We start from the raw sequence: 22,138 nt of genomic DNA on the forward strand, positions 1-22,138 counted from the left end.
TTCACCTCATCTGGGCTAGCTGAGAAGGACGAGAGAAAGCCTGACTAGCAGCTATGAAATGGAGGGTACAGAACATAAAAGTGCATCTTTGCGCCTTCCTCTCAGGGACTTAACACTAAAATAGCTCTCAAAATGCTGCATTTGTTAAATACAAAATTTAAAAAATGTTATAAAACACTGCAACTTACATGCACGTTAGTTACCTCGGCAGCATTAGTTTTTTTCCCCTTGTTTTTGCTCTAGAATTGGCGAAATGCCACAGGCACACCACTCCAGTTCCTAACAGTTTGTAGCTACTCCTACCCTTGGCTAGGAAAGCAGAGAAGGGGCAGGAAGAGGAAGAAAGCAGAGGGGAGCCTTGCAGTGAGGAATGGTCACTCTGGAGAGAGATTTCAGTAGAGATAGGGCTCGTGTGACAGATGTGCTCAAAGCCTGTTGGAGGTGATATCAGAGCAGAATGTTGAGAGGATGAGGGGGAAGGAAATTCATTCTGTTATTTTAAGAAGACAAACAAGAAAAAGGAAGGAGGAGAGACTGATTATTTACAATTACTAACAAGCTCCTGGCAGTGCTATTTCTTTCCGTGTCTCATTCCTAAGTCAGCTAACAGTACTTCCTTGCACAGTATTTAGAAGCATTGCACATTAGGAAGGTTCACCTTTCTCATGATGATTGAAAGAATAATTTGATACAGAGATAATACTTGAACTCCATACAGCTCATCGACACGGTTTTTCTGGGCAAGAACAAATGCACATGTATTTCCTTCTCTTTTAAATGTATTTTACCAGTGGGAGGTCCATCAGAACCTGCATTCCATCTCCTGGTCCCATATGAGCCACGTGGTTGAAATTTGTGGGGTTAGAAATCATCTTTGACCTTAGCTCGGGGTCTCTAAGCATTTCCCTGAAAGAACAGAGCGGTTTTTACCATTAGCATTCCCAGCCTCTGCCACCACGGCTCTGCACAGCACACGGCACCACCACACTCTTACCGCCTCTGCTGTAACCGCTCCTCCTCAGGAACCTTAAACACAAATCTTCTTTTGCTCCTAGTGCGAAGCATTTGCTTCTTGCTATTGTCAGATGTTTCTGGTACACTGAGGACAGCTCCTGCTGTAAGATCACAATGCAATTTCACATACACGGGTACAGGTTGACCTAGATGCATCCAAGTTTCATCTCACGCAAAAGTAACACTGCTTAAAATCACCCAGCTAGCTTTGCATCACTTCCCCGTTTCTCCCCCTGCTCAGCACTCACCTGCAAACTTGTTCCTGAAATATATTAGTCTTGGTGGCTCGCAGTTAAGGAGATTCAGCGTGCCATCCATGTTTAGTGGTCTGATCTGTTTTGAGGAAGGAGGCAGAGAATTAACATAAGCCTATACTGTGAAGAAACAGCTCATTTGGAATTAACCCAATTAAGTTCCATATTCAAAGAATATTACTTACTCTTCGTAGGCCAATAGTCTGGACCCATTCCATAGTGTTAACATCAAATACATCAACACCATACTCACTATACACTGTTACGTATGAAGAATTGCAACCTGTATAGATTAAAAACAAACAGAAAACCCTATTGTGGTTTCCAGTCGTCCAGAACTGACATATATTTCAGCAAATTTCAACAGTTAGAAGTTTTCCACTATGTGCAAGATACATTTTATAACACTTTTTCTCAGCCCCAGTTTCAAACAGATGTATTTGTGATAACAGATTTCCTAAAGACAATTGGCAGCATCACAGGAAGGTTTAAATTTGACCCTTTTGGTATTTTTAAACTTCAAACTATGATTTCATGATACTGCAAAATGGCTTCTAAAGTTTTCAGAGGCATACAGATTTGCTACTTGGTAGGAAGTGAGAAGCTAGCTTTTCTACAGATGCAGATGACTTCATTTCAGAAGCACCAAACTAACTATACATCTGCTGTGTGCAGGGGAGAAGAGAGGGCCACCATCTGTGAGGTGGGTCATGAAGTCACGATGCAGATCTGTTCTCAGTTTCCTTCCTCTTTCACTAATTATCTAGCTTTAGATATTCATGTATGGGTTGCTTTCATCAGGTTAACAGAAAAATGTCACAATGCTTAAAGCACACAATCCCATTTTCTCTTTTCAACCTTTTTTTTTTTTTTTACAAAGCATAAAAGGCATCAGCAGACAAGTTTACTTAAGGTCAAATGAAAAACAGAGGTCCCTAGAGCTTCATATCCACATGCTTCTGCTCATGTAAAGAGTGTGTCCTGATGTAAAGAGCAGTTACTATAAATTTATGGGATTTAATAGAGGAAAGAGCTGCTTCAATAAACAAAGGAAAATAACCCAGCAGGACACTTAACACATCACAGAATCTTCTTAGAAAAACCAAATTTAGGTTATGGTGCTATTTTTTAAATTCATTCACAGAAAACTGTGCACAACTATTATAAATATGTATCGCAGAAGTGATTTATGGTCAAGTACTTATATACACGGGGTCATAGCTGGCTTGGATGTCCAAATCAAGGGAGACCACTGAGCACCAGATGGAAACACCAACTGCTTCTGCCTGGCCAGCTTGCAGCCAAGGCCAGCACTTACCATAAGAACTGAGGAGCCTGATCATATCTCAACTGGCTCCCAGAGACACACATCAGTGCCTGCACTGGGCTTGCCCACACTACTGCTCCGAGACCTGCTGGCTCCAAACGTCAAGCTAAGCAGGCCCACAACACCCACACTGACTCAGCACAGAACCAGTGCACTGAGCAGGACACGTAGACAGGCCACCCAAGATAAGGGATATGGCTGTGTTAGTGCAGACCTTGGCCTCTCCTAGCATGAGGGAACTGAATGCCCTAGAGACAAATTTTCCTTCGTATCCACGGTCCTTTACCACAGCAGAAACTGCAACAGGGGAAGAACCATTTACACTTTGATGGACAGTTAAAAAAACCCCATCACTAGTAACAGACACCAGGACTGAGGAGGGAGGAATCAATCCAGCTTCCTTTGGCAGCGGAAGAAGTTATACAAAACCAACCCTGGGCCAACACCACTCAGGACTGCACATCCAAGAATGCTATAAACACAGTTTACAGTAAGAACAGCTTCTAATAATAACAGACAAAACCATTAACTAGCAAGTCTCATTTGCTGAAATGCAAAAAACTGTAAAGCTGATAAAGGAAAAGGAAACGTTAGCTTGGGCCAATGGTGTTTTAAAGTAAATTTGCAACTACATTGTTTCCTTGGGCCTCTGCTTCAGGCTTCTGTACAAAAGTAGGTCAGAGTAAAGCAAGCAAACAATTTCAGTTCAAGACAATTAAAATTAAACAAACTGCTATGAGGGCCTGACCTGATCAAACCAACATGCATCTAACTGCTTACTGTACTATTTAAAGAAAACACTATTTCTTGCCTTCAGTCATTCAAAACATTTTAACTGCTATTTGAGATCCAAAAAGAAATCCTGGTTTTATCTGCCTTTGACTTTTAACTGCCTTTGACTACCAAAAACTGACAAATGATCTGCATGTCCTTCTGTTCTAACTAGCACAGTGGTTGAAAAATTACTCTTGACCTGGTCATATTTTTGGAAATTCTCTCCCTACAATATGAAACCAAAAGGAGAAAAATCTACAGAATTTAACAGATTGGTAGCTTGCACTGTCTTGCACCCAGGACTACTCTCTGCAAATGTTATTTTGTGTGCCGTTACTTCTTGTTTTGTGTCCTGTAAGAAGACAGAGTTTCTCTTCTTGCAGTATCCAGGATCTCAGCCCAGAAGATTGCCAAGTCCAAAAGTACCATCAGGAAGAGCTACATATCCTGTTAACTCATCAAAATTTAAACTGTAGGTATTGGAAGACAAATCAAAGCAAAATAGAATACAATGCTGATTATTTTTAGACAAGTAAAGCAGCAACAGGGATATGGCAACAGAAAAACATATACATACTACAGGCAACAGGAGTTGCAGGCCACATTAGTTCCTGCATGCGTGACCTTCGACCTTGCGAATCGACGTATACTCCCATATGGCTGAAGCAAAGCAGGTATTCCTCATTACTGAGCTCCACAGCACAAAGGGCATCAAAAGACTGCTGTGAGAGGAAGATAAGCGAGGGGTCATTAGGATTTACCAGGTTTATAGATTGTCCATCTCCCTGGATGGTCAACAGAGAGAACCCAGACTGGTAGCCAACACACAGCTTGTCCTTGAACACTGTCATCCACTGTACAGTTCCTGGAGCCTGAATTTCACTGAATTTTTTGTGGAAAGGTTTAGTTCTGTGAATGTCATAGCAAAAAACTTGTCGTTTGACAGCCACAAACAAACAAGTTGAAGAACTCTTCTTTAGTGTTCCGGTTGTAATCAGTTGGCAGCCTTTAGTTTCTGGAAGCTTAATGTCAAAGTTTCCTTCTGACCCATCCAGAGAGGCCCAGGGGTAAAGGTGAACGTGATGGTTCCGACCACAGATGAGGATGATAATTTTCTCCTTGGGAGCAAGCTCTATCTGGTAGACTTTCTTGCAGTCAGCAGCTCGGACTATCACTGGAAAGGAAACGAGCTGCCGTCAGTGAAACAGGACACCCACCAGGGCTGGAAACACTGCAGTGTTACATACTGGCCTCTGAAAACCAATGTGAACACAGAGACACACCAGGCAACAAAGAGCATTTATTACACATGTTCCATGCTCCATGATTAATTCTCACAACAAGCAATGGAACAAAGCATTTCTGCAACACTCTCTATTTATACAAAGTCTCAGCAACACTTTGTAGGAAAAGGCTACTTAACATCTGGGATAAATGGAGAAAAACATTTACGTAATAATATCTGTATCTTCTATACACTGCAAGATGCTCTATCTTCTGAAATGGGTCCCACCTTCAGGAAAATATCAGCATCCTCAGTAAATTATGGAGGAAGACCCAATTAGCAGAACATAAAAAGAAGAAATAAAGTATTTAATGCTGATAACTGAGGGTACAAAATGCTGTACTGTTGGCAAATGTCTCAACCATATGCAAAAGGAGTCCAGTAAGTGGGTATTAAACATCTATATAGAAAGGCAAAAAATGCTGTGTGTGATGGGGAAGGATAAGAAGGAACAGGTTTAAACTGTAGGAAGAGAGGTTTAGGACAGGCATCAGGAAAAGCCTTCTCACAGTAAGAACAAGTCAGCCTACCATAGAAGGTGAGGAGTTTCACCATTTGAAGGGTTTTTTAAACCTGGGTTAGAGGCAGCTGAGGTACAATGTGTTCTGCTTTGGGGATCGTGGGTATACAGGCACTTTCAAGAAAGTAGTATTTCTTGGGGTACAAACAGAAGAGACCAAGCACTTCTGAACTAGGCAACAGAAAACACATAAGCCAATTATATTAAAATGTCACTTCCATTTTTCTGTATTTCTGAATGTTAATAAAAAAAAAAAAAACTGGAAATTACATGCATTTTTTTCAGTAATAGTTGAGTAACCTAGCTGAGTTACCAAATTCTGTATACTTTGTAAAAATACTTTGTCTGTTTAGATCACAAAGTGATCTAAAAAAAGCTTTTGTGGTGTCCTTGTGCTTGCATAAGTAGATGATATGTCTGAAGAAATGTTCTGTGAAAGACCTTCAATATAAGCAGCTGGCAATTAATTAACACTGAAAATTACAACTGGCATAAAATGAGAAAGATATTACAATTTATAAAAATGCTATTAAACACACTGAAATTTGCCACAGAAAACTCCTGCAAAACTTTCAACTTAAAACCAAATCTGATAATTAATTTTCATATTTACATATGACACAGTGATGCAGATAATTGTATGGGCTTTCAAATTAAATGCACAATTTTCTTTTATGCAAGAAGCTGGATTGGAATCTCTGGTATTATTTGCATCTAAGTTATGTTTATATCTAACTACTTACAGATTGGTGACCACTGAAGTTTACTCAAAGGAACGGCATTTATTACTGCTAAAAAGAATTTCAAATATCTTCTGTCTCCATGTATATAAAGGAGGTTCTCCTGGAACTGGGCAATGACTTATTCTAAGCAAGAGGGAGCAATAACATTTTGCTTTTTGTCCCAAAACCACAACCCTGACTTAATTTGATTCTGTAAGTCAAGTAAGACTTTAAAAACCTTTATTCACTGCTTTATTTTACATTGAAAAGCAAGTTCTGGCATGAGTGAAAACCAACTTTCAAATAGCCACAAACAAAATTGCAAAGAAAAGGAAATTCAAATTCTGCCATCAAGGCTAAACTTAAAGAAATATCATTTTTGAAATCTGAATGACAATGACTAAAAACAGTCAAAGGGATATTCCAGGAGAGTCTCAGTGATTTTTCCAAAGTTGCAAAAGGCACCTTTTAATTTTACAAATCTGTATCACTGACGTCAACGTCCTCAACTCCCAGATTGTTAAAGACAGCAGAAAAACCTAAGCTCAAGGGTTATAAATATAGATGAAGAAAGTATTAGGTACTTTGTCAGAAACAATCCTATAGAGAAGGAAATAACTAGCATTTCCTATGGAAACTTGGGAATGGACAAGTAGTTGTAGATTACTGTATTTTAAATCTGCAGTGCTTCTTAGGAATATATTACTTGACTTCTACAAATTGAGTTTAACTCAACTATCTTTTTCATTTGTTTGCTCAAAAAAACTGTATCTTGCTTTGAAAGCAGACTGCAAAATTACCAGCCATGTTCTTTGCTTTTCCATGTTTAAAATTACATTTTGTATGGATTGACTCCAAATGATCCCGTGCTCACGTGCTAGTAATCCTTCTGGCCTCCATGCTTTGCCCACCACACCAAGGCACATCTCCTATTGTTACTGGTGTTTGCACTCAGTGTATCAGGTTAAAGGGAAAAATGCTTCTCTTACTGCCTAGCTGTGATGCCAAATAACTCAGCAACAGAGGGATATTCCTGGGCTGCCCAGTGACTGTGCAGCATGCTCTTTGCTGTGGCACCTGAAGCACACTCTGTATGAATTTCTGGAAAGGACATAGTGAAGTCTTTAAAAAACAAAACTAAACTGAATCAATTTTTCCCAAAACAGAAGGCAGACTGCATTAAGAGCAGGAAGGAAAAAACAGGTTCAGGAGGAAACATGGGGGTCAGTGAAATCAAGAGATAATGGGAAGGGGAAAGCAAGGCATTTGCTTTGGCCATCATTGGTTGTGGCCAACTCTTGTGTTGCTTGCATGGGTTAACTTCTAATTCATGGCAGTTTGAGTCCTCTGATGGTGCAGGCTGGAACAAGTCTGTTTCCATATCTTTCTCACTCAATTCAAGTTCTATTTAATAAGTGCCTGATAATTCACTGTGCATCAACTGCTGCTGTGTGTGCTGTGCGTGCTCTGTGTGCTGAAGCATTCTGCTACCTGCTGTGGGAACACAGTTAAGGTGAGAATGTGTCAGAATATGCCCAGTAATTCATCCCTTTAATTTCAGCCAGTCAACTGAATGTAATGATAATGACCAAATTAGTGCTTATATCTCACATTCACTTTTCTGTCTCATCATTTAACCGAGTGCTTAATGCTTACTACACATGAAGGACTATTCTGTAACCTATATTCTACCAGCACTAAAAGTTATGGAGTTCATTATTCTGTATGTAATTACTGCATGCATTATGGCCGAGCTTACCGTCACGGGTCACCTCTATCACATACAGTCCTTCTTCAGAACCAATGGCTATCCTATCTCGATCTAAACCAGGGAGGAAAAAAACAGCCTATTAATTCAGCTACACTTGATCTTATCTTTAAAACACGCTGTTTGCTTTGAGTAGCTGCAAAAACAATCTGGACAAACAGATTTTCAACAGCAAATCAATTTTGCTTAAGTTCACACAGTCTGTCAAAGGCATGCTATATACTGTATTGCTAAAACAACGTGCTAAACCACTAAAAAGCATTAATTACTGAGTGGATGAAGAAATCTGACTAGCAACACAAGATTAGCATTTCCCCCCTTTCTTAAATTCCTATGAAAGAATTCAGCTGACATTTCAAGATGTCACTGTTCTTACCACAGAAGCCCATCTAAGAACTTCAACCACCCTTACACACTTGTGAAAGTTAAAACAAACATACCTACAATAGCAGCAGCTAAACTTGCTTTAATAAGAGGCAGTGTACTGTCATAGGCTTCTTGTGGAATATGCACAACCTGGTTCTTCAGTCTGTTTTTGTGCAGGATAGATTGCAACCCTTCTAGAATTCCAACCCACTTTCTCTTCTCATTCTCATTTTCCGTCAGGATCAGTAGAGAACAAGACTTTGAAGGCAAACCTAAGAGAGAAGCTGTCACCTTTTAACAGACAGACAAAGTGAAATTATTAAGAGTAATAAAAGCCCTTTTCCTCAGTAATACATACTTCACAGAACTACAGAAGTAAAATACACAATTTCATAACAGTGTGATCATGTCCCTGAGGGAATGTAACACAGCTCACATACGACACAGCCACAGTGCCTCCAAAAGACACTGCACATGCCACTGTGGTTTTGTTTAAAGATACTCAGTCTTAATCATTCTGAAACCTAAAATATGGGCAAGGAATGCTACATTCTTCTCCTAAAATAATCAATACAGAGCAGTAAAAGTCTCCTTTCTGCTCTGAACTGGAATTTCAGTAGCATGCCATAATTTGTCCCAATCTATTTCCCCATCACCTTTTAATAACTTACTGAAAATGACATATCCTTCCTGAGTCTGATACATTTAAATCAAATGGCATTGCTGTGATCAGTTCTAGATTTTGATTTTGCTATTCCACTTTCAAAATATTTGTCCAGGGGGAAGAGCACATCAGATCTGCATTATAAGCTCTAGAGGAAAGCAGTCTTTTGAGACTGAACTACTGCATTCTCCCACTTTCCTATGTTAAAAGAAACCCACAATGGCTTCACCGAATTTTCAGGTGAATTGTCTTACAGATTTCAAAGCAGAATGTACTGTAGAAAAACTATCAAGGAATTCTGTTGCCTGAAATATGTACTTCCTAATTGTAACATTAGTTTTGTGTCCAGTATGAAGAGATCAAAGGGTTTGTGAGATCATGGGAACTATGCTTTCAAGTCACAGACAGCCCATCAGTAAGTATCAGCCCTTACAACACTTTTTTATAGTAACAATAAAGAGAAATAAAGCAGCAAAAGGTGCAAAGTGCAAAACTGAAGGCTGTAACAAGTCATAGGTGGAATAACACACCTTTGGCCCTCATGCCTTGGCAAGAAAATCACCATAAAGATAGGTGATGTGGTTATGCAACTATACACTTTCTGAAGGAGTGAACTAAGCATCAATACTCATCTTTAAAATAAAATCCATCTGAAAGTAAACTTGGGACAATAAGATATCAAAGACAGAATTCCAGAAGTAAGATGAAAGAGATGAGCAGTAGGAAAAGAACTGAGTAGTTTGCAATTGCTCACAGATCTAATAACTCTGCATCAAGCTGTGTTCATGTCTAAACCATAACTTAGCATTAATATTTTAAAAATGGATGGAGGCATAATGGATAATATTTCTATATTTGAAAACAAAGCCCAACCAGATTTCAGCTATGGTTTTCCCTTTGAAGTACCACCATGTACTACTCCTCAGGCTTTTAAAGGTGGCACCTTATGTGCAGTCAAACACAAAAAAAAATAGAAGTCAGTTATAATATACCTAGTGTTATTCATCATGCAAAAATCCAGTACTTGTTATGAAACTCAGTGCTTCTTAACTCAAACTGCTAAGCTGTGGAAGGATGCCACTACAGACACTCTTACAGTATTACTGAAAATGTATTAATGGCAGTGCTCAGACTGCAGTGTCTGGATGCCATGATGCCCTAACATCCAGCTTTAAAAACTGGTTACCAAGGAGAGATGTTAGAGTCTGACACAAGTTCTTCCTCCTCTGGATTTCATAGGGGGTCAGAGGTGGCAATATTTTAGTGTTTGGCAGCATGCTGGTATTTCACCAGCCTTCTGCTGGTGGGAAACTCAAAAGAAATTAAAATCTGTCTTTAGTGGGTCACAAAACACCATTGCATGTTATGTGAAATAACATATATGAAAGGAAGACTGCATTTTTACACAGATGACGTAAAGCAACAGTTTTAACTGTGGTGTAGAAGCTGTTCTATGTCATTATGTCAGCAACGTGACATAAATAGAACTAGAACATAGAATTAAATGGAATTGAGAAAATAGAGACTCTTGCATCAGAAACTGGTTTCTGGTTTTAGAGATTCCTTCTTTAGAAGGACATAAAACTGACAAAAGAGGTGAATTTTGGCAGCATCTTCTCTGGTCCCTGTCAATAGGGTATCTAAATGGATACACTCACACACCAGGCTTCCAGTTAATTCATCAGATCTCTTTAGTAGGGGAAAACCTGATCGAACTATGGAGACATTCTGTCATGCCTATCCATGCAAGTATTCCTACATGGGGATATCTGGCAAGTTTTTTTCTTAGATACCCTTTCAGTTAAAAACTGCAGGAAGAAATTAGAGCAGTAAGTCAGGCAGGCTAAACTGTATGGATGCCTTGTTCTTAAATGAATCAACCCCCACTCCACATAGCTCATTTTCTCTCCTCAGAAGTCCTTTCCCATAGTATTCCACATTAGGTAATTTAAGAAGAAAGCAGGGAGATGGGTATTAAAAAAAACACAAAACATTTAGAAACAAGAGGAAAATGAAGGTAAAAGTAGTAGTAAACTAAGGGATGAAAGTCCACTGCAGAAAATATTTCTAAAAAAAAGCAGAAAAGCAAAGCCACAGAAGCATTCCAGTAGCAAATACATTTCCTGAGCAAAACCCTAAAGGATCAAATTAGGATCAGTTGTCGGCATCAACTCTTCGGCCTCCGTGTTCCACTGACTTGATTCTAAAGGACTGAGGATCAGAGATGCTGAAAACACTGAGTATTCAAATGTAAGGGATTACAGACACTGGCTACTACTGTACTCTGCTCTATATTTTAGAATTCCAAATTAAATATAATTCACATAAAACCTAGGAAAGAAATTCCTCTTGTGATAAACTAAACGCAGTGTTCAAGTAGAAAATACATCAAAGAGGATATTATAACTATCCTAATTATCTTATTTTTTTCTACTACACTTAACTATGAAATTAAGGAAACTGAAATTTCAGATGTATATTTTTATACAAAGATAATACATGGCAAAACAGAATCAGTGAGCACAACCCAGCATCAGTTCCTAAAGCAAGAGCCCAATGCCAAGAATGAAAAAGCAGGATCTGGTAATATCAATGGAAGAGGAGACAAAAATATACTGAATTATAATCAAGAAAATATAAAACGCCCAACTTTAGATACAAGGAAGTAGCAAAAGGATAACTTTGTTCTTTACAATTCAGTTTTAAGAGGAGTACCACAGTGTTGTTCTACGTGTTTCAGCAGCCCTTGCAAATTCTTATGCTTTTGCATAACTTAATAATCATTAAATAGGGGTAACATACTTTATTATCAAAACAAAACACTGGTATTTAGCTCTTAATTTCTTTAAGAGTAAATTGGTAACCGTACCCTGAATATACAAGGGATGTCTTTACGAGTTGCGTGTATCACATCTGATGCTAGGACAGAGCTCACACAAAAATCTTCATCTCTAGTGAGAAAGAGCAAAAGAATCACACACACGGACATGTTAACGTTATTCAGCTAATGCTAATTGATATCACAACAGTTTCAATAGGCTGCAATCTCCTAACACTACACAGAGGTCACAATTGCTTCATTATGCTCTAACCATCCTTGACCCAAACAACTGATAAGCTTCAGTTATGTTTCTACAGCATTCAGTACGTGTAACTCAGTCCATCTAAAGTTAAATGGGGTGGCTTTGTGTAGTTTTGGTTTACCAACCACACCTACTCTACAATTAGCAGCAAAAATATTGCTCTTCCAGCCCAGCAGACACATTAGAAATGAATAATTCATACCTCAATGTGTAGCAAGAGAGGGGCCTTTGGAAAAAAAGAAAAATCACATAAAAAGCTCTTGGCAACATAATTAAAGTTCGTGGGATTCAAATAAGGGTTTTCAAAACGGCTAGATTTTATTCTCTATTACAGTAAAATAAACAGACATCAGAACAACTTCTGCATTTCAGAGTGCTCCACCCCAGAGGGCTTGTCTACACAAGCCTTTTTAAACTGAATTTGACCAAGTTGATCACCATAATTGGCAATTTTAGTGTAAAGATGATACTAATTCCTGAAACTTGCCCATGCTAGAATTCATAGCTGTGGTGGTTAATGTCTATTAAAACATCTAAGAATCCTCAGAAGACAGACTCAAAGAGGCAGCTACAATGAGCAAATAAAGCATGGGACAGTTGGTATAATATCTGGCTGCATTGCTTCAAGCCATGTTCTGATGTGAATGCTGTTATCTGCAATACTTCCATGCTTCTGCTCCCACTGCCGACACGTCAGAGAGCGCCAGCACTGACAGTTCTCAGAGAATAAAGGTGAGAACAGAACAGCAGCAGTACCGGTGCAACCCTACGGTACCGCTGTCCAGAAAAAATATAAATCAAAGTGCTTGTGAATGCAAACTTCATATTCAACAGAGATAGAAGGTGCTGTAACATTTAAAGATATTACACTTCCTTGATATTTCCATAAACAAATAAAAAAAATCAAACAAACGAAACAACCACTTCTGGGTTATTCTGATCAATGTAAGTCTCAGATCTTTTGCAGACTGTATTCAGTGGTTTGAATGGTTCACTGTGAAAAAATAACTCCTGTGAGAAGGCAGGGTCAGAGCCACTTGTATCGTACATTAGTTAGTGCTTTGCTAAAGATGACTTCAGTTTTTTTAATGTTCCTGAAATTACTGGCTAGGGGATGATCTGTGACTCAATGCTGAGGCCAGAGTGCAGGGGAGAGAAAACAATCTACCAAAGTCTACTCGTTTTTCATGTGTGCATACCGAACTGTAGGAAGAAGCATGCTAATACTGTAAATATTAGTGACTGCAGTATGACTATAAAGTCACTTAAGGGACTTCTTGAGACAACTCATTCAGTCTAAACTTAGCTGCAGACTATATACAGAACACACAGGTCTTCTCAGACCAAAAGCTCTTGTGATCTAAAGGTTTCTTGTGTGCTATAAATACATATTCCTGTTAGAAAAAGATACAGAGGATTTCTACTCTGTCAGTATAATACAAACCTGAGATCCAAGACTTGACTTGCAACAACTCCAGGCTGGGTGGATTTCCCTTCAGGCACATCATATAAGAACAGTTTACAGTCACAGACAACTGCATAAGCCCTCTGCCATCCCTTCTTAACTCCTGTAGGCTTTGGGACCTGTGTATAAATAACTGATTGCTTATTAAATGTAAGCACATGTAGCAGACACAGAAAGCAGGGACATTTAGAAAAGCTTATACTTAGATCAATGGAATTAGAATACCTTCTACTTGCCCTTCAAAACAGAGTGAAAAATATCAAAGTAATCAAGCAATCATTTTTCCTCCCTCAAATTCAACCATTCCATGTTACAATTTAATAAATACATTAGGTAGTATGAGGACACACAACAGGACTTGTATATTCCACAAGTGTCAAAATGGTAGGACAGTTTAGCTTTATATTATGCTTACATCAGCAATGACAGAAATTCTTCCTTAACGCATGCTCTCCTCCACCCCCCACTGCTTATGAGCATTGTAGCTACCAATCTACTAAGCTTTAGCTCTTGTAGTAAACCCAACTCTTTCTCCCACATCTAAAGCAATAAAGGTAAAATAAGTTACACAGATGGTGCACAAAGCCTTAAGGTTTTAGCACAATTCAGGACATCTTTTAAACATACTCAGAGGTTCCAAGCTGCATATCTCCAAGTGGAGCTCACTACTCTTCTCTTGTCCAAGAACAAAAGACAAGATATTATAATAATATTACCTTGTCTTATGTTATATTATATAATTATAATATTACCTTGACATAACCTTTATAGGCGGTTCCTATTCCTCTTTGCACATCTACTCCAAGAGGCCTTTTGGCTTGCTCAGGGGGTATGGGGCAGACCTGAGGTGCGCTATCCTTGCAGGAAACATGGCATGCAAATGAACACACTAAGTACAAAAGAGAAAATCCACAGTGAAATGTGTGTATGAGTCAATCAGAACAGGAGATTAATGTAGTCTACCCTTATGCTTATGCTCAGCAAATTAATTAATCACACTGAAGCTGGCAGTCAAATATTGCAATAGCCCACTGTGCTAAAGGAACGAACAGACCTAGATATTGTATGAAATTCTCCAAACTGCTTCTGTTTTCTCTTTTAAGACCTCTACTTCCATAAAGGGCAGGAACTGAGCCTACATTTCAATGCAACTTATGAAAGCATTTTCCAGAAGGAAAGGAGTTGGCCAGCCTCACTGGTGTTAAGCAGCAGCTAACCCATTTCACAGAAGGAAAAAAATATTAATAAAGGAGAAACAAAAATAACAGGCCACTGATAAGAGACAAGATAAATACAGTAGGTATTTAGTTTGATTCCAATAGGCAAGAATACTGCAAAGAAAAAGTAAAACTAAACTGACCAAAAAATAAAGATATATATATATGTATATATCAGAGTTCAAATACAAAGCAAACGTCTTTACTAATCATTGCACCCTTTCTTACCATGTCCACCACTTCGTAACACTTTTTGCTGCACCAGCAAGGGGCAGAGGTCTCTAGGTTTCTTGTTTACAGAGCACTTCACAGAGAAGTACTACACAGAAAATATTGAGAATATATGCCACTTCGCATGAGACAGACAAGAACTGTGGAATGAATTAATGATATAATGAATTATATTGAGGCATCTGACCCACAGTTTACAGGCCAGATCTTTCCACAGATCTTGCCTGGTTTGTCCTAGCTGCCCTGTTTCTACCAGTAGGCTTGGGAAGGCAGCAGGAGAGCGGCACGGCACTGTCATCTATTCTGTGCTTCCTCCTAACCATATTCTCAGAAGTGAGCAACCTGTGCAACCTGGTCTAGTGCCCACGGCAGGGTGGTTGGAACTGGATGATCTTTTATGTCTCTTCCAATCTGAATAATTCTATGATTCTATGAAGTGGGCATCTGATAGATACTCTATGCACATCTAACCCTGTAATTATAAAGGGTCAAAAGATTCCAGAAAACCTGGAATCAGCCTGCATCTCCTAGAGCCACAGACTGGGCTACTAACCCCCTCCTCCTCCTAAGGCTCAAGGGAACAGCCAGGAGAAAGGGCAGCCCAGAGCAGGCTGCCTGGCTCATCCTTTGAGCTACAGTCTGCTCCCAGGAAGACAGGATTTACCAAAAAATCTTGCATGAAAGTACTGTAGGTGCTCCCCAAGACCAGATAATAAATTCAGCTCTTTCAGAAGGCATCATAATTATTTTAGACTATGCACATCTAGGCACACTGGTTGCAGAACAGGGAAAATCCACAGGATACAGCCAGTTTCATGGGCCTCTGGAAGTGCAGCTATATTTTACCATGGTCTCTAGCATTAAAAAGAGGAGGAATTGGGAAAAGCAAGTGATTGGGAGTGGAATATGGCAAAAGTTTGCTTTAGTGGAGTCATTTCTATTGTTAAGCCAATGTGATTCTCGTTTTTTTCTGCTGCTATCAAGATCTGGAGTAGAAGAGGCAATCTGGGAAACTAGTGATACAGAGCTTCATCAAAATATATGGGAAAAAAAAAAGAGCAAAGTTGATAGCTATACTAAGGGAAAAAGAGTGTTTCAAACTTGCAAGAAGAGATGCAAAACAAGAATTCAGAACTGCCAGCAACAGGCGACAAAAGGCGGTGCCAGGACAGCTGCTGCAAGAGTGATAGGTGCTCCTGGGGAAGAAGTGCCACCAGCAGATCTGCCAGGAAGAAAAGTCCTGAAGGGCAGATGAGGCTGCTTGAATATGATACTGAAGGTATCAGTGGAGAGGGTGTCACTAACAGGAACTAAGCTGGGCACAGAAATACAGTAAGTTTATTTATACTGTAGTGTCTTCAACAGATTTGTGGACTACTTACTGACTTCATGTGTAATACAGGTAAGTATTATCCAATAAAAATATCTCCATATACTCAAACAGGAAATCAACAGTGACGCAGACATCAGAGAAAGCATTTTAAATAAAACTAACAGACAGCAAGCCAGACTATAGGCTCAAAAACCTAGTAAATGGTCCTCCTAACGTACAGGGCTTATAAACAGGATAGTACAAAACAGACTCATATTCATGTTACCAGAGCATTTCCATAGCCTTCGACACTGCAGAAACAGAAAGCAGTACTGCCTTCCCCATCTCCTCCCACAACTGACACTACAACAATGCTAATGGCAGCAAAATTCACTAGTAATATGAAAGGGAATCATGAGGACTTAAATTAATTCTTCGACTTGAGACGTCTGATGATGATGCAAAGGAAAGGAGAACCATTCACTGGCAGCCATCCCTATGATTCCCTTGCCAAAGAAATGGTTGTGTTAAAATACATCAGTGTTTTGGGATGATTTTTACAGAGACTTGCTGAAAATATAAAAAGGTCAACAGACTCACCGTCACAGGCGTAACCTTGTCGAACTAATCCCACCATAAGAGAGGTGCAATGGCTACACTGGGTAGGGCTTGTGAACGACTTGATGTTGAGCTGGTGAGCTTTAGGCTGAAAGATACATTTGGGATAAAAAATAACTTTTAACTTTCTGTACTTGGGTAATGCAAGCATCTCCCTCCACCACCCTCCAGGATATCACAATGTACATTATGAAATCTGGGCTTCTTTTCAGTGCTGCTAGACACAGTAACAGTTTTATTTCCAACGCTACAGGACACTAAAACCCAAACCTACAATCAAATATTCTTTGTCATCCCTTTTGACAAATGAAAACCCATCAAGTTGCATTTGGAAACATTTGATTAAAAACACAGACCTACCACACACACACACACCAAACCCAAACAGGACAAGAACAAACATGGAGAGCTAATCTAGAAATGATTTTTTTTTCCTTTGTTCTTTAGAGTAAGGTTAGCACAGCCCCCCTACCTTTGGTACAGCTAGAGAAATGGACTGAATGGTGGGGGAAGAAGCAGCAGGCATCCTCTGAAGCCGAATTGGTTCCTGAATCACAAAAAACTGTAATTGAGCAAAATGAGGCTTCAAGAATTTGTTGCAAGATTGGGGTGTCAAAGCTTATTGTTTTCTAATTTTTTTTCTTTTTTTTTTTGAACATTATAAAAAATTTAATTGCCATAAACGTCACCATTCTGATTGAATAGAAGGAGATTGTGTTTTAAAGCGCTCACAGGAAAGCCTGCACACTAACGAAGAAGCAGCAATACAGAAAACATGTGAAAATGAGATACATCAACATACACAGAGCCAGCAAAAAGGTTTCATTTGCAACTGTCCTCAAAGCAGGTGCAGTTACCACTGACACGTTGCAAATAAGCAACATTCAATCCTGCCTCTTCATAATGAATGCTGCAATACGTATTTATTACGAACAAGACAGAGAAGCTTGCTAGCAAATTACTCTTCAGGGTAAAATAACGGCTCTCTTACTTCTTGTTGTTGCTCTGCAGTTACAACTGAAGTAGATGGTGAAACTTCTGACTTGGGACCCTGCGTGTCTTGCTCACTAATAGAACTGGTCTGCAAAAGTGACAGGAACCATGTTAGATTAGATACCACAGGTCTGATGCAGTGTTCTCGTGTCAACAAAATGGAAACAAAACCCAGCACTGATTTCTATGTGCAGTACACATACAACTAACAACTTTTCACTCTGAAAAAAAAAACCTTTCCTCAAAACAAACCTTGCCACCTGATGGAAGAGCTATAAAGCTGGAAGTACTGAAATGCAATACCTCACAGTAAGCAGCACAAATGCTGTAACAGCTGCCTTCTCCCAGCAAGGCCATGTCTAATCTCTTCCATGCAGGTATGGAATGATGTTTGAAAAGCTTGGCAATCATCCATAAAATAGCTTATTTCTCATAGTACCTTACTACGTTAGGATTTTTCTAGCATACAGCAGCCATCAATTCTACCACAGAAAAATTCTTAAAGTAGTACCACTCAATCTTTTAAAAAGTTGTTTAAAAATGGTTTGCCTCTGTCGTTACAGGAATCATGTCTACTTAATCACACTGTCTTACATTTCACTACAATTTAACACTAATATCGATTACATATCTTCTATTAATTTCACACTTAAGTTAGCAACTACTAATTGCCAGCACAAGGGGGAACTGTGCTACAACTCCAGAGCTAAAGAAGCTGGGTGTGGAAGTAGGATACTGCATTACTGTACTCTGAGGACACAATGAAAATTATGATTAACAAACATCAGATTAGACTTCACATAAATGATGTAATTAGCACTAAAGGCAACAAGTAATGAATCACTCACTTCCCAGCCAGTTTAGACAGGAAGATGTCTCAAGTTCTGTTAGCTCACGAAATATGTTCAGGTATTTGGGTTGGTTGTTGTTGTTTTTTTTTAATTTATTTATTTATTATGAATTGATTGGTAGGGCTGGGCCATTTAAGATCAGATTGTACCATTATGCAATATGAAGTACTTAAAAATGCTAATATATGATTCAGCTTTAGGCACACAGTCAAAATAGTAAGCCTGTAAAGAGATATTAAAAGAAAACTAAGCTAGATCTATTTAGTGGATTAAATTATAGAGAAGTTAAGGAAGCAAAATATCTAGTTTTAGAAGGCCATCTTTACTATGACAGGTCACAACAAAGTACAGAGACAAAACTACTACCAAAAACTTACTTCTTCCCAAAAGGCTAGCAGAGAAGATGTAGACGAAGAAGAAACAGAATCCTTTGTTGTGACAGATATGAGGGATAAAAATGATCACTTATCACCCAACAGGAAAACTTCAGATAGAATATTAGTAGGCTACCTAAATAAAATGTTTTATATGGCCAAATGATATTTATTAAAACTAAATTAACCCAGAGCAGATGACACAGACTATCTTTATGATACATGTGAAAAAAATTGTTAATGGAAGTCATTAAGCACAATATTTTAATGTAATTCACCAGAAAATGCTAACTGCATTTCCATAGTGATTATGTATTTATTGCCATATGTGTAGAAAGGAATCTTGATTAGTTATGGGCTTGATATTCTACATGTTACTGGTTTATTCGGTACTTTTAAAAGCAATGTTTTAAAATATCAAAGTCAGTAGATAAAAATTATTATTCAACTAGTAGCATATATGATGTTTCTCTCTCTTCCCTCCACTGAATCCACATGGCACATTTCTATTGCCTCAGCAAGAAAGCCAGCATGGACATTTTTTTTTGACTGGGAATAGCACACACACAAAATGTATGCAAATATCACAATATATCCATAGGCTTTCTTTTTAGCAAATATGACAATGTGAAAAAAAAAAAAAAGAGTACACATTTCAGAAATAGAATTTGACCAGACTGATAAAAGTTTTCACATGAGCCCCTTTAACTCATCTCCGTAAACACAACAGATTATTCTTTCCAATTGAAGCTCTTGGGTTTTATCCTAAAATGTCTTCTTTTTCAGAAAACATCCCAGAAAATCTTCAGGGATCAGGAGTTCATGAAGTAAGGAAATGTGACTCAATGTTGCATTTAGCAGCTGCTTCCTCTGGGAATGTACAAACCTTTTAAAGTGAAACGCCCACTTGCAGCCCTGATTTGTATGATTAGTTTTCTAAGGATCAGAGGGTGTGTCACGACAAGCTTATTATACCAACATCTGTGGGTCCTCTGATTCTCTTCCCAGTTCCTTCTACTCTAACCACTCCATTAGGATCTGTAGCCAACAATTTTACATATCTGTTTCAATACTCCTTGAACTTTATTGAATACTTTTCCTTGTATTAACCAGCACCTTCCAACCACAAAACATTTAATCCCTGATTTGTAAAAGTGTGCGCCAGCCTTTCCAAGGAATCCTAAATATAGATTATTTAGACAAACATTTGACATTAACTTAAACAAATAAGCTAGAATGGCAAGTAATTAATGTGAACTTCTGGGAATATTTCCCAGAGATGCCAACTTCTCTAGAAAATGCCAAGCAATCTGACATCTACTAGGCACCCAATTCTGTGTCATGCTAATTTGGCTAATATATCATATCCAAACATGCTACATAGTGCCCTAGTATTAATTTTACATAACAAAAATATAATTCAGTTATCTCACTTTTGTAGTTATTTTATGTAATAACTTACTCTGAAAGTAAGATCACGTGCAAGAGGAGAGGTGTTGAAATATTCAAAAATGGAATCTTGAAAGTCTGGAATTTTGAGACCTAAAATCCAAAGCAGAACAGGCTTAACTAAAAGGCAACATTACAGGTGATGTTAGAACTCCTTTGTTAAAACACAGTAAATTTAATTACCTGAATCTGTTCTGTATTTTTCTTCCAATTTTTTCTTCAGGCCTTCCATCTCTTCCAACAGTTCCCTATTTTTTGCTTCCGATTCCTTTAATTTACTAAAGCAACACAATATGGTCAAAAAGCGATCCGAAATATCTCAAAAGGAAAAAAAACAGTGTACAGGGTTCTTCATTTCTGTTCCCACATCTCAGTTTTGGAAAATCATGGGGTTTTTTTCTCCAGTTTTGAGAAGTGGTGGTGGATATTTTTTTTTTTAAGGCTGATTAATAATTTTTTCCCTGAATTGGCACCTCATTACCTGACTAGATAGTGAAAACTATACTTGAGACTCCTGCTATCGTTGCAAATATCTGCCAAACTAAATTGTTCTAATAGTAGTTTGGCTTTTAATTCCCAAGAATAAGTCTACTCTCCAGTTAGTCTAGGAAAAGGTATTGAATTTGCATTGTATGTGCTCTTATCCTTTTTTTTTTTCAGTTGCCTGAGATCTGTACCTTATTACCAAGCTATTCACGGTACTCAAATGTTTACTTGGAAGAAATTTCTACAGTTCTCATTTGACTATATAAGAAATGTGTCATCTGTAGAATGGGACCTTTCTGTCAAAGTCCAACAACCCGAGCACATGGGGACATTTTATGAACATTGTGACTGTTCTAATCAGCAGTTTAGACTAGTACATTAAAACCCAAACTGTACCAGAACCCTTATTACCTTTCAAAAGATATGTTTGCATCTTTAACTTTTCGTAGCTCTTCTTGAACTAGTTGTTTGGCACGGATTTCTGCATCAAGGGCAGACTGTAATTCCAGCCTAGCTGACATATCCAGCTTCTGACTGCGTCGCACTTTCCAAAGCGGATCCTGTTGCAGTAAGTTACTGAATATTAATATCAGCTCTCTAAAGATATTTCAGTTCTTGTCCAAAGACATAAATTAGCTTTCACAATGGTTCAGAGAATGCTCTTCTAATTAGTTACGGACAGCATACCTGCTGCATGGAAATTAGTCTATAGTCAGACATTGTTACAGAATAATGAAGTAATGAGCAATTTTCGTATTGGTTACACCACTAACACAATATGGTTGAAATAAAAATGCTGAATTACTGAGCACGGAAGTCAAACTGAGGAAACCCAGTGAAAATGGCTGATTTTCATTGTCCAACCTAGAAAAGATTATAAATCTTGCACAGCCACATACTAGACTTCCAAACATGAGATAAATGTCAATATTTAATCTAATACTAATCTAAAAGATACCAAGAGTGGAAGAAACATGAAAACAATTAAATCATCTGAGTCTTGAGAAACATGGTCTACATGGTCTCAGTGTGCCACTACTTTGTAACAATACCAACCAGCTAATACTTGTTCACAAAAGGAAACTGACTTTGTCATGACACTGTAACAGCAATTAAAATTGTTCACTTGCATCTAATGTTGTGAGGTACATTTCTCTACTCCCCTTTGATGGTTTAAGTCACTGTTTCTTTTCTCCTCAATATTGTTTAAAGTAGTTTGTGATGGCAGACACTACTATGAAACAACCTCCCCCTCTAATTATAAAATTCTGATCAGAATACCTAGAAAAAAAACTAGAAAACAGAGCAGAAGATTTATTAGAAAAGAATTCTGATTATGAACAGATAGCTAAAACCAAAAATGTA

General features: G+C 38.3%; 1 protein-coding gene across 1 annotated transcript in view; it reads right to left on the reverse strand.

Annotated features, from left to right (window-relative positions):
* Nucleotides 1-22,138, reverse strand: part of CDC42BPB (CDC42 binding protein kinase beta (DMPK-like)) — a 66,395-nt gene that overhangs the window by 3,241 nt on the left and 41,016 nt on the right. The window contains exons 18-33 of the mRNA XM_008936469.1: nt 21,185-21,333; nt 20,471-20,565; nt 20,301-20,380; nt 17,612-17,701; nt 17,093-17,167; nt 16,603-16,708; nt 13,995-14,131; nt 13,222-13,361; nt 11,564-11,645; nt 8,105-8,321; nt 7,656-7,718; nt 3,947-4,543; nt 1,454-1,551; nt 1,263-1,347; nt 995-1,115; nt 789-906 (exon numbers count right to left, since the gene is read on the reverse strand). Coding sequence (XP_008934717.1) covers nt 789-906; nt 995-1,115; nt 1,263-1,347; nt 1,454-1,551; nt 3,947-4,543; nt 7,656-7,718; nt 8,105-8,321; nt 11,564-11,645; nt 13,222-13,361; nt 13,995-14,131; nt 16,603-16,708; nt 17,093-17,167; nt 17,612-17,701; nt 20,301-20,380; nt 20,471-20,565; nt 21,185-21,333 — 2,253 coding nt within the window. The remainder of the gene's footprint in view (nt 1-788; nt 907-994; nt 1,116-1,262; nt 1,348-1,453; nt 1,552-3,946; nt 4,544-7,655; nt 7,719-8,104; nt 8,322-11,563; nt 11,646-13,221; nt 13,362-13,994; nt 14,132-16,602; nt 16,709-17,092; nt 17,168-17,611; nt 17,702-20,300; nt 20,381-20,470; nt 20,566-21,184; nt 21,334-22,138) is intronic.

The sequence above is a fragment of the Merops nubicus genome, unplaced genomic scaffold, assembly GCF_000691845.1.
Source record: "Merops nubicus isolate BGI_N331 unplaced genomic scaffold, ASM69184v1 scaffold4533, whole genome shotgun sequence".
NCBI lineage: Eukaryota > Metazoa > Chordata > Aves > Coraciiformes > Meropidae > Merops > Merops nubicus.